General features: G+C 40.1%; 1 protein-coding gene across 2 annotated transcripts; it reads right to left on the bottom strand.

The window, feature by feature from the left end:
- Positions 1 to 636: 636 nt before the first annotated feature.
- On the bottom strand, positions 637 to 17,362 carry TLR3 (toll like receptor 3; the record flags this gene model as incomplete). Of its 2 annotated transcripts, none has more annotated exons than XM_080660111.1 (5): positions 17,268 to 17,362; positions 6,855 to 7,307; positions 3,781 to 3,972; positions 1,118 to 2,970; positions 637 to 865 (listed from the first exon to the last, which is right to left on the bottom strand). In XM_080660111.1, the coding sequence occupies exons 1-5, from the start codon at positions 17,271 to 17,273 to the stop codon at positions 637 to 639; spliced, it is 2,733 nt and encodes a 910-aa protein (XP_080516237.1). In that variant the 5' UTR covers positions 17,274 to 17,362. The 2 variants fall into 2 exon arrangements, with proteins under 2 accessions (XP_080516237.1, XP_080516238.1); XM_080660112.1 differs by lacking the exon at positions 17,268 to 17,362 and adding an exon at positions 12,033 to 12,121.
- Between the last annotated feature and the right edge of the window lie 729 nt (positions 17,363 to 18,091).

Below are 18,091 nucleotides of genomic sequence, written 5' to 3'. Positions count from 1 at the left end.
CTATGGCAGGATTTCAAATATTTAAAAAATGTAAGTATTTATTAAATCATTTGTTTTACTAAGTAATCAAAATTATTAATAAAAGTTTTCTACCCTAGAGTCTGCATATTAAAATGGTATTTAAAATTTAACAAAATCAACACTGGGATAGGCACTACTAAAATACAGGCTTTTCAATTGGAAAATCACTGTAATTAAACTTTAAAAAATATGGGTATATATTTTATTGTTTATAATTAAAATACCATTGTGCCCATTAAAACAATTATTTTTTATTCTGAGTACATAAAAAAACCCAAATATAACTATTACAGACCCTCACATAACTCTTACTTCACTTAAATAAGGAATATTTTTAAACTTTCTTAAGTTTTCATTGGCCTCAGTAACCCATTATGTATATTCATTAATAGGGGATATTCCTATATGTTTCTTTTGGGTCAAATTAAGTCAATTGGTAATAAAAAGTCTGAAATAAGGAGATATATTTCAATAGAAGAGAGATAACTGTGATATAATACTCTCACCTGTAAAATATAAACAAACAGATTTACACTGTTTTCAAGTAAAACTTAAATTTACCATGAAACTTGTTAAATTAGGAAAGTTACTCCTTTGTTTAATTTTTAAATAAATCTAATGTACTGAATTTCTGGACCCAAGTGCTACTTGCAATTTATGATGAAAGGCATTTTTCCGTTCTTTCTGAACTGGCCAGTTCAAGATGCAGTGAGATTTAAACATTCCTCTTCGCAAGCAGAGTGCATGGTTCAGTTTATAATCTGGGATCTCCTCAAGAAAGATCAAGATAATGGAATCTAGGTTTTGTTCAATAGCTTTCTGAACTGCTTGGTGCACCTTGAATCTAAGTAACAACAAACAAACAAAAACACAATAAATTGAATTAAGTTATACATAAATATAGTTTTTAATAGTCAAAAGCTCTAAAATCTAAAATTCCCCTTAGAATTTACTTTGATCTCTCACTAAAAATCAGGTTATATTTTTTCTTAATTTTATTTTTTAAATTCTTTGAGTTGTGAGTAAAAAGTTGGTAATATTGAAAAACTCAATGTAAAAACAGGTATATACTTCAAATGTCACAGTGTTCACCTACCTTTTGCATAATGGATCTTTTAATAGATGCTGTGTTATAACAAAAATGGTTTTCCTGCTCCTTTTGATGCTATTAACAATTGCTTCAAGTTCAAGGACACCTGCCTGAAAGTCCCTTTCTTCCAGACAAAATCTGAGAGTTTGATCTTGTTCTTCCATTGGGGAGAAGTTCTCCCAGACCCAGTCCCTATCTTCATAGGCATGAATTATATACGCCACATAGTCAAACTGCTCTGGCTGTCTATCCATTTCTTTGAAACCAAGAGCTCGATGCACTAAAACATTCCAGTAGAAGGATATCCTCCAGCCTTCGAAATGGATGCACAGTACAATAAAGATAAAACTCAATAGGATACTGGTATTTACCATGAAAAGGAGTTTAAAGGGGGCACTGTCTTTGCAGGGTGATATATCAAAAAGCATCACTGGAAAACCATGATATTGAGGCGGGGTATTGCAGAGATAATGGCTTGATAGCTCAGAGATATTGGTATGGGTAGCATTGAGCCAGGTAACAAACCAAGCAATACTTTCACACGTGCAATCGAACGGATTAAAGCGCATATCTAAATTACTCAGGTTCCTGAAAGCTGGCCCAAAAACATCCTTCTCAACTGATGTGATGAGATTCTTCTGAAGGCTCAGCGACTTTAGAGATGCCTGCTTGTCAAAGATGGATGGTGGAAGTATGTTTAAATTATTAAACCCTAAATTGATGCTCTTTAACTGAAGCAAGTCCTTGAAGGCCTCTGCTGGGATCTCATCAAAGCCGTTAGACTCTAAATTAAGGATGTGGAGGTGAGAAAGACCCTTTAGAAAATTAACAGGACCACCAGGATTTGCTTGTTTCCAGAGCCGGGCTAAGTTGTTATGCTGCAAATCCAGAATTTCCAGTCTGTCCAGACCCTCCAACAGTTCATCATTGATGTTGGCTATGTTGTTGTTGCTTAGATCGAGGATGGTCATATTGGCAAGAGGGCGAAAAGGTGAAGGGGAGCTATCCAGGTTTTTAAGGGCCACCCTTCGGAGCATCAGTTGTCGAAGGCTTGGAACCAAGGCAAAAGAGCTGCTAGTCAGTTGTAGGTATTTGTTGTAGGAAAGATAGATTTCAATAATGTTTTCTAGGCCTCTCCATTCCTGCCCCGTGAGTTCCTGCCCAATGTCATTAATGCCGAGGTCGAGTACCTTTAGGTGGCACAACCAAGAAAAAGCACCCCTCTCTATTTTTGAGATTTTATTTTTTGTTAGGTTGAGCATCAGTAAAGGAGAATGAGCAAGTGATACAAATGTTTTATTTGTTAAAGTTTGCAAACTGGTGAAGGAGTTGGCTAGACTTAAATATCGCAGCTGTGTGAGTCCCGTGAACATATTGCTTTTTATGCCTGGAAAGTTGTTATTGTCCATGTTAAGATACTCCAAACATGTTAGCCACTGAAAGGAAAAATCATCAATCTTGGGAAACAAAGCAAGGGAATTGCTTTGTTTAGTAAAAGAGCATCTCAAATTCAGGTATCTCACATTGAAAAGCCCATAGAAGGAGCGAGAAGACAAATGTACTATGTTATTATACTCCAGAAAGAGATATTCTAGATGTGGAAGCCAAGCAAAGGAATCATTGCCAATCGCATTTAAGCCATTATAGGAAAGATCGAGCACGGTGAGGTTCGTCTGCTTTAGTCCAGCGAAAGTCGTATTGCTTGTTCTGTACAACTGGGTGCCGCTCAGGGAGAGAGTCTGAATGCTTGTGTTTGACAATTCCTGACAAAGGTTCTCGGTGAGACTGGGGCCCAGCTGGGCATTGTTCAGAGAGAGACCAAACAATTTTCCAATCGCATGAAAACACCCTGGAGAGAACTAAGGGTGAAGGGGAAAAACTAGGTTAATAACCAAGACATAGTAGAGTTTGTATAAACCTTGCAACACAATCTGTTAAACACAATGCATTACTTCAGTCCCCTCCCCTTTTCATCACCTTCTCTGGGTTTTCTCTCCATCCCTCTAATGCACAGCTCCTTATTCTGCACCTGTAACACCCAGGCCTTGCTCCAATGCGCCCCCGCCCCCAACGTCCCTCCCCTGGCTATAGGATAACTTCTACTCAGCATCCATGCCTCAGCTTAGATGTCACTCCTGCTGGGGTCCTTACATGCCTGACACTGTGCTACATTGTCTAGCACACAGCCCTATGAAGTAATGTTTATTACAGTAACTTTATAACTGGAGAACCGGAGTAGAGAGAACTTGAATAATTTGCCTGATTGCATAATTAATAAGAGAGAAAGCCCAGAGAGGAAGGCAACTAACGTAGCTCTAAAGCCCGTGCTCTTAAGCACCACGATATGTTAATTCTTTCAGAGATTTTGTAAGATAGATGGTATTATTTCCACTTTACATGTGAGGACCCAGAGAGGTGAAGTTCCCCAAAGTCAAAGTACTGATCTATAATGGAAGGAGGATTTTAAGCCACTTCTGTTTGACAGCGGAGCCCTAGCTCCTAATTGCTACCCAACTCCCTTTCTTGTGAGGGTGACATCAATGACCAAGAAGTCAGTGTGAAGGATTTCAGAAGTCTATAGGGATTTTTGGATTCTTATCCATGTGACATAATTATGGACTGCCCACACTTAAAGACAGAATTCAAAATAATTTTATCTCACTTCTTACCTCTTTAATTTGATTTGAAGACAACTCTAATTTTTTTAAAGAAGAATTGCCAAGGAAATCAAGTTCTTCACGTCTTAGTACATGAATTTTATTATTCGATAATAGAAGCTCTTGGAGATTTTCCAGTTGGAGTTCAGTTCCTAATTTAGTAGATGATAAGCCATTATGAGATAGATCTAATTTGATTAAATTCTGAGAGAGAGAGAAAAAGTACATGTTAAAGTCTTGCCATAAAAATAGTTCCTCTAAATCAGGGGTGGGGAAGGGCCATTTGGATATTTATAATATCATTCACATGCTATATAAAACTATCAACTTAAACATTAGCCTGCATATTTGGTCAAACACTTAACTAACTCACTCCTAGTGCCTTGGCAGGGCCAGACCAAATGATTTTATGGGCTGTATACAGTCTGCAGGCCGGATGTTTCCCACCCCTGCTCTAAATGTATGTGAATCTTAGAAAGAACTCAACAGCAAAATGTCATTTCTCTATTATTCTATAGAAAACTGACAGTAGGAGTAATAAAAATCTTTGTTGATATTGAAAATATTATTGTTGCAAGGATTTAGTTTCTTACATCAAGAATCACTTTATTTCTCTTACTGAAATAAAAAAGGCTTAAGCTTACTTATTCATGACATAAGCAATAGTCATAATAAGCACGTATTTACATATCTATATATATAAAAGCCTAAGCAGCCAGCTGACAGTTTGACCAACCAGTAGCTATGACATGCACTGAGCACCAGGGGGCAGACACTCAACCACAGGCATGGAAACATGGAACAGACTGATAAATCTCAGAGGAAAAGGGGGAGAGGGGAGGACGAGAAGAGATTAACCAAAGATCTTATATGCATCCTAGAGGACTTGTGCACCGGTGGGGTCTCTCTGCTTGGCCTGCGACCTCTTGCAATTCAGGACCCCTCAGGGGATGTCAGATAGCCAGTTTCAGCCGAATCCCCACAGGCCAGGCTGAGGGACCCCACCGGTGCATGAATCCGTGCACCGAGCCTCTAGTTTGTTTATAGTAAACTTATATTTCTGATCTAAATAATATTCATGTGGCTTTTAAACATATAGTGTCATACATCAGGCTTGAAACTAAACAACAGGAAAAGAGAAATGTTTTCTTAAAAACTATGAGGCCCAGTTAGTGTTGTTCAGTGGTTGAGTGTCAACCAATGAAGCAGGAGGCCATGGTTCGATTCTCGGTCAGGTCACATTCCTGGGCTTTGTCCCCATTGTGTGATGTGCAAGAGGCAGCCAATTGATGATTCTCTCTCATCATTGATGTTTCTGTTTCTCTCTCCCTCTCCCTTCTTTTCTGAAATCAATAAAATATATTTTGAAAAAGAACTATCAGTAGAACTTTGTCAACCATGAAATCCTAAGAAGATTTTTATATTGAGCAAGATCAATAGCTATGTAAACTTTGCATCATGTCTAGTAGATAATGTTCATTTTTGTTTGTTTTGTTAGGGTTGTGGGGTGTTTTTTCACCTTATGCTGTTTTTGAACATGTATGCTACAAACTCAAGTAAAAGATAAGGAAACATTGATATATGTTAGGACAAAATCTTATGTCTACTAAAGAGAATAACACTTTTATTTTTTTTAAATAATGACAAAATTTCCACCAATGATTACTCCAACTGGCTATTGAGGTCTTTGTGTCCAAAGATATTTTTTCCACCTCATAATCTAAGAAGGCCCCAAAAGAAATTTCAAATAGCTTCCAAGCAAATCATTTTATAAAAGTTTCTAAGCATATTTAAATATGTATGTTATTTTTGGCATCTGAGGTCAAGAAATGACCAGTTGGTTATAAGTCCATAAAAAGAAGAAAACAAATAGTTGTGAAAATGGCTTTGGTTTAGGAAAAGCAGTTAATCATTGTCTCAAATTTAGAGATAATAATTACAGGATGGGGCAAAAGTAGGTTTACAGTTGTGAGTACATGAAACACAGTTTATTCTTGTATTATTTATTAATTATATTATTTTTCATATGAGCAACTATCAACCTACTTTAGCTCTACCCTGTACATTTTTCACAGACTTAAAATTTAAGCAAAGTGCTGAAAGGAAAAATGTAAGTAGTCATTGGAAAAACAATATTGTGGGATTTCTAAAATCAAGAATAGATAACTTTAAGTTGAACAACTTATCATGTATCAATGTATTAACCTTATTTAAGTCGGAATTTGCACTCGACATTTTTCTCATTATTTCAGGTACAAAATCAGCAGCCTTGAAACGGTATTTGCTGTGCTCCTCATGGGGTGTTCTGATTCATCTCTGATCCCTACCTCTTGTATCTAAGAAAGTCCTATTTCTAATGGGAAGAAGCAAGAGAGGCAGAGATCTTTAAAACTGAGATTGAAATTGATTTAAGCCCTAGCCGGTTTGGCTCAGTGGATAGAGCGTCAGCCTGCAGGCTGAAGGGTCCCGGGTTTGATTCCAGTCAAGGGCACATACCCAGGTTATGGGCTCGATCCCCAGAAGGGGGTGTGTAGGAGGCACCCGATCGATGATTCCCTTTCATCATTGATGTTTCTATCTCTCTCTTCTCTTCCTTCCTCTCTGAAATCAATAAAAATGTATTTTTACAAAAATAAACTGATTTAAGATGATATTTTCTCTTTTCAAAACATTTCCCAAGCCGAAACCGGTTTGGCTCAGTGGATAGAGCGTTGGCCTGCGGACTGAAAGGTCCCAGGTTCGATTCCGGTCAAGGGCATGTACCTTGGTTGCAGGCACATCCCCAGTGGGAGGTGTGCAGGAGGCAGCTGATCGATGTTTCTCTCCCATCGATGTTTCTAACTCTCTATCCCTCTCCCTTTCTCTCTGTAAAAAATCAATAAAATATATTTAAAAAAAAAACATTTCCCATGATAATGACAATATTTGTGTGTGGTTCCCCTCAGCCCCCCAATTTGGGTAGATCAGTTTTCTCCTTCACCCAGATATCTAGATATTAAGTCTAAGGATGGATACATGACTTGAAACCTTAACATTAGATAACATACTTTTCATTTATTATTTGGAAATAAACATTTTCATCTTACCTTCAGGTTTTTAAAGGGATTATTTTGAATTTTATGGATTAAGTTGTACCTAAGATGGAGTTCAGTCAAATTCCGGCAGAAGATAAAGGTTTTGTCAGAAAGTTGAGATAGCTCATTGTGTTGGAGGTTCAAAATTTCCAACAAGGGAAGTTTTTGGCACAATTCTGGCTCCAGTTTTGAGATGGAGTTAAATCCTGCATCTAAGATAATAAGTTGGCTGTATCTTGTAAAATTGGCAGGTGGTAATTTTCTGAGTTGATTATGGGTCAGATTCAGCACTGTTAGGTTTTCTGGGAGGTCATTGGGTATCTGAGTCAACTTCAGGTGACTGCAGTCAGCTACTTCATGCCGAACAGCACATCTGTTGGCAGAAGATGTACACTGTGTCCAAAAGGGCAACAGTCCCAAAAAGCAGCAGATATGACACAGCAGACTCTGGCTCATGATCCCACCCTATTGAAAAAAAACAACATTAAAAAGCAATAAATTGAGGGAGAAACCAAGATGGCGGCATAGGTAAGCACCTAAACTGCTGCCTCACACAACAATTTCAAAACTACAACTAAAAGACAGAACAGACACCATCCAGAACCACAGGAAAGCTGGCTGAGTGAAAATTCTACAACTAGAAGGAAAGAGAAAAGCTCACAGAGAATTGGAGGTACGGCAAAGGGTCTTTGTGCGCGCAGAGAGGAAGGGCGGCTGAGAGCCTGGCTGACTTTCTCTGGCGGAAGGGGGAAGGAAGCCCCCGACCGCACTGAACCCCAGTTCTGACTGCACTGAACCCCAGTTCCGGGCGAGCCCCTGGGGACCCACGCTCTTGTGGGGGGAGTCTGGACTCTCGGGCGGAGACTCAGGAGCCAGGGAAGGCGGAGGTCTGAAGGCGCGCGCGCCAGTGCGCACAAAGGCTGCGGAGGTTGCCACAGGCTTTCCCTAGTGGAAGGGAGTCGGAGGTTCCTGACTGCATTGGGCCCCAGTTCTGACTGCACTGAACCCCAGTTCCAGGCGAGCCCCTGGGGACCCACGCTCTTATGGGGGGAGTCTGGACTCTCGGGCGGAGACTCAGGAGCCAGGGAAGGCGGAGGTCTGAAGGCGCGCGCGCCAGTGCGCACAAAGGCTGCGGAGGTTGCCACAGGCTTTCCCTAGTGGAAGGGAGTCAGAGGCTCCTGACTGCACTGAGCCCCAGTTCTGACTGCAGTGAACCCCAGTTCCAGGCGAGCCCCTGGGGACCCACGCTCTTGTGGGGGGACTCTGGACTCTCGGGAGGAGACTCGGGAGCCGAGAAGGCAGAGGTCTGAATGCGCGCTCATGCGCGCAAGGGCAAGGCTGACTGGAAGCCAAGACTGAGACTCCACCCCATCCAAGCTGAGCACAGAGGCTATTGCAATTTGGCAAGTCTAATCCTATAAGGCTGCCTCCAGCACCGAACTTCTCCCAGCATAGACACAGCTGATCCTTACAGCCAACTGGCCTGGAGGTCAATTCTTCCCAGTGATACCAACAACAATCAAGACTTAATTACAACAAGGCTGTACACACAGTCCACAAAGGGGTGCACCAAGAGTGTCCACCTCAGGTTAACTAGGGAGGCCGATCCACTGGGCCATATTGGAAACCTAGCACACAAATCTACCTTACCAACTCAGGGAAGCAGAGAAAATGCGGCGTAAAAGAAACAGATCACAAACGAAAGAAATGGAGGAAAACAAATGACTGGATATAGAATTCAAAACCACGGTTATAAGGCTTTTTAAGAATATCCTAGAAAAGGCCGATAAATATAACAAGACCCTCGAAGATATGAAAAAGGACCAACTAGAAATTAAACATACACTGACTGAAATAAAAGATATTATACAGAGACCCAAAAACAGACAAGAGGAACACAAGAATCAAGTCAAAGAATTGAAATACAAAGAAGCAAAAAACACTCAACCGAAAAAGCAAAAAGCAAAAAAAAAAAATCCCAAAAGTTGAAGATAGTGTAAGAAGACTCTGGGACAACTTCAAGCGTACCAACATCAGAATTATGGGGGTGCCAGAAGAAGACAGAGAGCAAGATACTGAAAACCTATTTGAAGAAATAATGACCAAAAACTTCTCCCACCTCGTGAAAGAAATAGACTTACAAGTCCAGGAAGCGCACAGAACCCCAAATAAAAGGAATCCAAAGAGGACCACACCAAGACACATCATAATTAAAATGCCAAGAGCAAAAGACAAAGAGAGAATCTTAAAAGCAGCAAGAGAAAAACAGTTAGTTACCTACAAGGGAGCACCCATACAATTGTCAGCTGATTTCTCAACAGAAACTATGCAGGCCAGACGGGAGTGGCAAGAAATTTTCAAAGTGATGAATAGCAAGAACCTACAACCAAGATTACTCTACCCAGCAAAGCTATCATTCAGAATTGAAGGTCAGATAAAGAGCTTCACAGATAAGAAAAAGCTAAAGGAGTTCATCACCACCAAACCAGTATTATATGAAATGCTGAAAGGTATTCTTAAAAAAGAGGAAGAAGAAAAAAGTAAAGATAAAAATTATGAACAACAAATACATATCTATCAACAAGTGAACCTAAAAATCAAGTGAATTAAAAACCTGAGGAACAGAATAATCTGGTGAATATAATAGAATCAGGGGCATAGAAAGGGAGTGGACTGATAATTCTCAGGGGGAAAGGGGTATGAGGGGTTCATGAAGAGACTGGACAAAAATCATACACCTATGGATGAGGACAGTGGTGGGGAGGTAAGGGCAGAAGGTGGGGTGGGAACTGGGTGGAGGGGAGCTATGGGGGGAAAAAGGAGAAACAATTGTAATAATCTGAATAAAGGTTTATTAAAATTTTTAAAAAAAGCAATAAATTACATTAATAACACATGTTTTCACATGCATTGGTATATTCTTTGTAAAATATATAACAAAATGTATCTATGCATGATTTTTTTACTATAACTTTCATGATATACAAGTATGTATTATACAAGTAGTACATTATATGGAAACTAGTGCCCCAGTGCATGGATTTGTGCATATTGAAAGGAAATTAATTAGAAAAAATATTTGAATATCACTATTCGCCCTTTCTCTATAATAGAAGTGTCAGAGGTGAAAGAAAATTAGTAAGATGTACATAAAAATAATATATAAATTTATTAATAAATAAACAATAACATGATATAACAACAACAAAGACATATGAAAACAAAAACATGATATAAAAACAACAAAACCATGATATAAAAACAACATTGATACAAACAATGACTGATAAATTGATTAAAGTTATTCTAATACCTCCCTGTATATCACATTAAGAGTAAAAACACTTTCAGAGTGCTTGAGTAATTCCCTTGTGATGAAGTATTTACAACTTTAACTTTAACGTCACACGCTCTTTGAACTCGAGAGAAAGCAACATATAACTGACCATGTCCAAAAATGGGTTCAGGTAGGAATATTCCTACTCTGTCTAGAGTTTGTCCTTGTGATTTATTAATAGTCATCGCAAATGCTGGTGTCATGGGAAACTGTCTTCAAATTAATTTAAATGGGAGGCCAGTGTCAGACGGAGACAAATCAATTTGTTAATCATTAATTTTTAAAAAATATGCTGGATATTCTGGAAAATTTATATCATTTGGAGAAACTTTCCCTTTGCTACAACATTGAGTAAATTTTCCATCAGATGGTTTTTCATCGTAGAAATTTAGGGATAGGCAAAATTGACATGTAGCAGTCATTCCACCACAACTGTGTTTGATATTGCATCCTCATTTACCTCATTTTTGCTATGAAGGCAGTTCCTACCAGTATTGGTAGTACTTGTTGATGGCTGTTCTTCAGACATATTCTGTCGACAAGTTGCTTTCTTTCAGCCTCAGAGGTACGTTGTGCCAGTAGCCGGTCTTCAGATACATTGGTCGACAACCCCGGCTTCTTTTGGCTTCAGAGGATTGTTGTGCCAATAGTTGGTCTTCAGATACATTCTGTCAATGACCCTGGCTTCTTTTGGCTTCAGAGGTATGTTGTGGCAATAGTTGGTCTTTAAACATATTCTATCAATTTCGGCTTCAGAATGTCAACAAAAACGTGATATCATTACCCAGTGCCCACAGCCACCATTTCTAGGCTAGGCTGGGCTGTGGTCTGCATTTTGCACCATAGGGTCTTGGCAGCATTGGCTGCGATTTGGTGGACTGTCACTCCAGGGTGGTGGCAGGGCCTATTCCCACTTGGGGGAAGCAGAGGGTTGCTTTGTGGGCGCCAGATCCGCAGTGCCATTTCTCTGTGTTTGTCACAGCAGCTCCTGTGTTGAGTGTCTGCCCTCTGATGGTCAGTGCACATCATAGTGACCAGTTGGACGGTTGGACACTTAGCATATTAGCCATATATGTGTGTGTGTGTGTGTGTGTGTGTGTGTGTGTGTATGTGTGTATATATATATATATATATATATATATATGTGTGTGTGTATATATATATGTGTTTGTGTGTATATATATATATGTGTGTGTGTGTGTGTATATATATATATATATGTAATTCAAACAGCATAGAAAATACAAAACGGAACATACAAACTCCCTCTTCACTTCCATTCCCATGGCAATGACCTAAAGTAACCTCTTGATAGTGTCTATTTTTAATTCTCATGGTCACCTTCACAAACCTAAATAATATGCTTATGTTACTATTTCTTCATTTACTGACTTTAAGTATTTTCTTCCCATTCTAAAGATAAGGAACTTAATTATTGTGTTTCATCATTGTCATCACAATTTTTCTTTAGTTATTTTTAACTTAATTTAGTCTATTGTTGCAATTATAATTTTAAAGACTATACTTAGAATTCTATCTATTGATCAACCAACTTTAGACAAACAATCTCTTGACTCTTCACCATGTGATACAGGAAATGTGCACCCCTGTATTTTCTATACACTTCTTCCTTCCTTGCATTTCCTAAAACTGTCAGCTATAACAGATATACAGTGTTAGCATTTATCCTAAAGCTATGATAAGTCAGATAAACCTGGTCTAGATCAATTCATAAAATCTAAAGTCAATAGATATCATTTACAATTTTATGATAATATAAATGACCATTCACTGCAGAATCAGTAAGACTCGGAAAAACACAGCCATTAAGAGAACAAACCCTGGAATTGCACCCTCTGAGTTCTGATCCTGGATCTGCTACTATATAGCCTGGAGCAAGTTAATTCATTTCTCAGGCCTTAGTTTTCTGGTCTTGTAAGTAGAGATAATTAGAGTCACTCCTCCATAGGTTGTTACAAAGGTTAAAAGAGATAAGTCTTTCAGTGTCTGGAATAAAGCAGGATTTAATGTTACTACTATTATTATTAGTCAGTATAATAATCCATGTTGTATAAAGTGGTAATTATAACTATTTCCTATTTTGTAATTTTTTTACTTTATAAAGAAAAATCTATGCAAACTGAAACACACTGAGTGGCCAGATTATTATGATCTCTGAACGCATAATAATCTGGCCACTCAGTGTGTGTATATATATATATATATATATATATATATATATATATATATATATATGTTAGACAAGGCCCAGTGCATGAATTCATGCATGGGTGGGGTCCGGCCAGCCTGGCCAGGGGGAGGGGACATGGGCGGTTGGCCGGCCTGCCTGCTGGTCTAACTCCTGGTCGAGGGGCAATTTGTATTTTAGCCTTTTATTATATAGGATATACACTGAGTGGCCAGATTATTATGTATTCAGAGATCATAATAATCTGGCCACTCAGTGTATATCACCCGATGACCACAGCTCACCATTAAATTGGAAGGAAATAGTAGTGGGAGCCAAGCATGTAAGATACTTGATATTCAGGAAATGCATGGAGAGTTAAAAAGACTGGAGAAGCCCCTTTAACTCCACCCTGCATTAGGTGGAGAGCTTCATTCAGGACCCACGTGGCACTGTCTTTGCAGGCTGGGAAGCAGCCAGCATCCTCCCTGACAATCACTTCATTTAAGAAGGCCTCATTCCTTTCAAAGTGCTCTGTTTTTCCATTCCATTTTAAAGAATGAAAAGAAAGTCTCAGGTTAGGAGGCATCCATGAGACATCTTACCCTACTACTTGATCTAAAGAGTAAAATTAATAAATTTAAGCACTTGCTAATACAACATTCACAAAATCCGAGGCCTTTAAAAAATTCTATTTGTGAGGAGAAACCAAGATGGCAGCATAGGTAAGCACCTAAACTGCTGCCACGCACAACAATTTCAAAACTACAACTAAAAGACAGAACGGACACCATCCAGAACCACAGGAAAGCTGGCTGAGTGAAAATTCTACAACTAGAAGGAAAGAGAAAAGCTCACAGAGAATTGGAGGTATGGCAAAGGGTCTTTGTGCGCGCAGAGAGGAAGGGCGGCTGAGAGCCTGGCTGACTTTCTCTGGCGGAAGGGGGAAGGAAGCCCCTGACCACACTGAACCCCAGTTCTGACTGCACTGAACCCGAGTCCCGGGCGAAACCCTGTGGACCCAGGCTCATACAGGGGGAGTCTGGACTGTCAGGTAGAGAGAAAGGCACCCGGAGACTCGGAGACACAGGGGAGACCCAGGGGAGCCCCGGCAGGCAGGGTTCTGGAGGCGCACATGCCAGTGTGCACAAAGGCTGTGGAGGTTGCCACAGGCTTTCCCTAGCAGAAGGGAGTCCGAAGCTCCTGACTACACTGAACCCCAATTCTGACTGCACTGAACCCCAGTTCCAGGTGAGCCCCTGGGGACCCGCGCTCTTAGGGGGGGGGGGGGGGAATCTGGACTCTTGGGCGGAGACTCGGGAGCCGGGGAAGGCAGAGGTCTGCAGGAGCGCACGCGCGCAAGGGCAAGGCTGACTGGAAGCCAAAACTGTCTGCTCCGCCCTGAGACTCCACCCCATCCAAGCTGAGCACAGAGGCTATTGCAATTTGGCAAGTCTAATCCTATAAGGCTGCCTCCAGCACCGAACTTCTCCCAGCGTAGACACAGCTGATCCTTACAGCCAACTGGCCTGGAGGTCAATTCCTCCCAGTGATACCAACAACAATCAAGACTTAACTACAACAAGGCTGTACACACAGTCCACAAAGGGGTGCACCAAGAGTGTCCACCTCAGGTTAACTGGGGAGGCAGACCCACTGGGCCATATAGGAAACCTAGCACACAAATCTACCCTACCAACTCAGGGAAGCAGTGAAAATGCGGCGTCAAAGAAACAGATCACAAACGAAAGAAATGGAGGAAAACAAACGACTGGATATAGAATTCAAAACCACGGTTATAAGGCTTTTTAAGAATATCCTGGAAAAGGCCGATAAATATAACGAGACCCTCGAATATATGAAAAAGGACCAACTAGAAATTAAACATACACTGACTGAAATAAAAAATATTATACAGAGACCCAACAACAGACTAGAGGAACACAAGAATCAAGTCAAAGAATTGAAATACAAAGAAGCAAAAAACACTCAACTGAAAAAGCAAAAAGAAAAAAAAATCCCAAAAGTTGAAGATAGTGTAAGAAGACTCTGGGACAACTTCAAGTGTACCAACATCAGAATTATGGGGGTGCCAGAAGAAGACAGAGAGCAAGATACTGAAAACCTATTTGAAGAAATAATGACCGAAAACTTCCCCCACCTCGTGAAAGAAATAGACTTACAAGTCCAGGAAGCGCACAGACCCCCAAATAAAAGGAATCCAAAGAGGACCACACCAAGACACATCATAATTAAAATGCCAAGAGCAAAAGACAAAGAGAGAATCTTAAAAGCAGCAAGAGAAAAACAGTTAGTTACCTACAAGGGAGCACCCATACAATTGTCAGCTGATTTCTCAACAGAAACTATGCAGGCCAGATGGGAGTGGCAAGAAATTTTCAAAGTGATGAATAGCAAGAACCTACAACCAAGATTACTCTACTCAGCAAAGCTATCATTCAGAATTGAAGGTCAGATAAAGAGCTTCACAGATAAGAAAAAGCTAAAGGAGTTCATCACCACCAAACCAGTATTATATGAAATGCTGAAAGGTATTCTTAAAAAAGAGGAAGAAGAAAAAAGTAAAGATAAAAATTATGAACAACAAATACATATCTATCAACAAGTGAACCTAAAAATCAAGTGAATTAAAAACCTGAGGAACAGAATAATCTGGTGAATATAATAGAATCAGGGGCATAGAAAGGGAGTGGACTGATAATTCTCAGGGGGAAAGGGGTATGGGGGGTTCAGGAAGAGACTGGACAAAAATCATACACCCATGGATGAGGACAGTGCGGGGGAGGTAAGGGCAGAAGGTGGGGTGGGAACCAGGTAGAGGGGAGCTATAGGGGGAAAAAGGAGAAACAATTGTAATAATCTGAATAAAGATTTATTTAAAAAAAATAAGAAACAAACAAACAAAAAATAAATAAAAAAATTAAAAAATTCTATTTGTTTGTTTCTTTTAACTGGTCGAGATCTTTACTTTCCCTCTTCTAGGGCACATGTCCGGGGCTTACCTATGCAGCAGATGGGCAGGTGACCTTCAGGGTAAGTGACCTCTCCTCTTGGGGAGATGCCCAGGCCCTCACCAGTGGGGTTTCCAAACCCCTTTCCCACCCCACCTATTGGCATTTCCCTGGTGAGCAATGACACTTAACAGTTTCTTTCATGTGCTTACTGTCTATTTGTATGTCTTCCCTATGCTCAAATATTTCACTCATTTATTAATCAGGTTGCTTCTTTCTTATTATTGTTTTATAGTTAATATTGTGTTATAGATTGTTTAATAACTAAAACCATACTCTTTTAATTATTGTAGCTTTACAGTAAGTCTTGAAGTCAGAAGTGTAAGTTATCCCATTTTGTAACTCTTTTACTAGATTGCTTTATGGCATGCAATGGTTTATGGGAATTATCTGAAATAATTTTATTTTTTATGTATTTAATTATCCCTCCTTATGAAGAAGTAAGTGGTAACAGGAGAGGACATGGTTGTTTTTATTCTATGCTGTGTAACCTAGAAAGATGATTAGAACGTAGCCGGTATTGAATAAATATATGTTGAATGAATAGCTTTCCCTGGGCAGTTAAAAATCAGCTCACGAAAACCTGTTTTTTCTATGTATGGTTACAAACTTGTTTTGGTGGAATTTGTACCCGCTGTAGTATTGGCTGTTATGATTGTTTACCTAGTTTACCATTTTCACAGGTTTTTTAAAAAATCAAATGTATCCTCAAGGTATGGGGATGAATCAATAATAATGATATTTTAATAGATTTTTGTCACAAGAAGAATTCCAGATAAGTTTGAATGTAAAATCCTTTTATGTGATTATTCTAAGAAAATAGAACTTGTCTGAGTATTTAAAATTATTCTTTTTAAAATTAGTGGTTTTATTTTTATTCTACCGTAGTTCTCAGAAAAACAGAATAAATCAGCTTTTATAAATTAACATTCTCATCCAATGACCTTTACAATGCTGGCACTACTTATTTTTAAAGCTACACACAATTTTTTGTACATAGGCTCTGAGGAGCATCACAGCCCGAGCCCGTTGGCGCCTGGCCGTTTGGAGAGCCGGTTCAGGGAGCACTGGACTCTGTCTCTGTCCGAGCCAGCGCCACACTGCACAGTGGTGAGGACATGGAGTCTGGAGCCAGGCTGCTTCGAGTTTCCACCAGCTACAGTTTGGCTTGTGCCGTTTAGGGGGATATTTCTCTGTCCCCCTAAATTTATACACATACGCTGTATGCAGACACATGCCAACACAAAGCCATATTGCAAAGTTGGGAGGCAGCTTCCTGCAACTGCTAGCCAAGGCTGACTCCATCTCCATATGACCTGACCCACATCTGCCCGAGGTAATCTCTGATCCTCTTACCCATCCGAGTGGCTTTCCACTTCTCATCTCCACGCTTCCTCCTTTATTAGGTCAAAGAAAGCCTTTTTCTCACCCCTGGGAACAGTGGAAGGGTTCCTCCTTTTCAAGCACATTGTCATAAAGTGCCAGCTCATCTCCTCCCCAGACATGCAGGCTGAGAGAGGGAGAAAAGCTCTTTGAAGCTCACAGGACTTTGTATCTTTAAGACGAAGTTGTAATTTTTGTAAAGGCTATTGCCAAATAATTTCAGTAGCTACCTTAATGTGCCCGCCAGCTACATTACAAAGGAAAGAAACTTTTTTTTTTCATTTGCTGCATAAAACTTGTTGCTATTATTTGTACTGAGTTACGTACACTTCTTCCCATACCTACATCACTTGCCTGTTTTGTTTTTTTTTTCATGCTCCTAGGTGAGTAATTCTGACTAGATTTCAAGCACCAGAGCAAAGAATCCTGAAACCCTAGTTTCACCCACCGAGAAATCCTAGCCCCCAGGAAGGTGAAATCTCTACCTTCATGTACTCTGAGGACAGCTGACCGCCCCTGTTGTCCAAATCCAGCCGTGTTCCTCGGGGACGGGCGGCAAGTTTGCTGCAATCTCAAAAGTGAAACTGAAGTTAAAAAAAAAAAAAAAAAAAGACCTGGACTAGCTGGTGCATTCTAAGAAGGGCAAAGGAAATAAAACACAATCAGCAGGAGGCATTGAAAAGAGCTCCTTAGGAATATCTTCCGTCTTCTTCTTCAGGTGCAGTGCTCTAGGTTTCCTTAAAAGGGGCCCAGATTTACCAACAGAGGAAGTTAGGACAGTGGGACTTCACCCCTCAGTGTGGGCAGGGCCAGTACTAAGAAGTTAATGAATATCTAACTGCGAGGGAATTCCTCTGTTATTAACCTGAGGCTGATGCAAAACTGTCAGAATTGAACAGTGTGTAGTCAGAGGGACAGAAAAAACACTCCCGTTCCTAATCAAAGCTAATTACTTCCATTTCTCTAATCTCACTTTTTCTTCTTGGTGACACTGTAAGAGAAGTAAGTGCAGAAACTCACCCTTTGATCAGAGAAGAGACCAAGTTTCCCAGCTGAGAGGGAGCCGCCTTTCACAGGCAGAACCTGCGGGGAGCACCCAGGCACCGGGAGAAAGTTCAGATTCACTGTCTAGTCTTCCACTCACTTTACTGATTCCAACTGGTTAAAGGAATGTGCTTGTCCAGAAATGAGCACATTTTTTATTGTTATGATATAATATTGTAAATACATAGTGGCCTGGTGCATGAAATTTGTGCATGTGGGGGGGTGTCCCTCAGCCCAGGCTGCACCCTCTCCAATCTGGGACCCC

The sequence above is a fragment of the Plecotus auritus genome (genome assembly GCF_963455305.1).
Source record: "Plecotus auritus genome assembly, chromosome: 3".
NCBI lineage: Eukaryota > Metazoa > Chordata > Mammalia > Chiroptera > Vespertilionidae > Plecotus > Plecotus auritus.
Note: the sequence above shows the minus strand (reverse complement) of the source record. Positions and strands in the feature narration are given on the sequence as shown.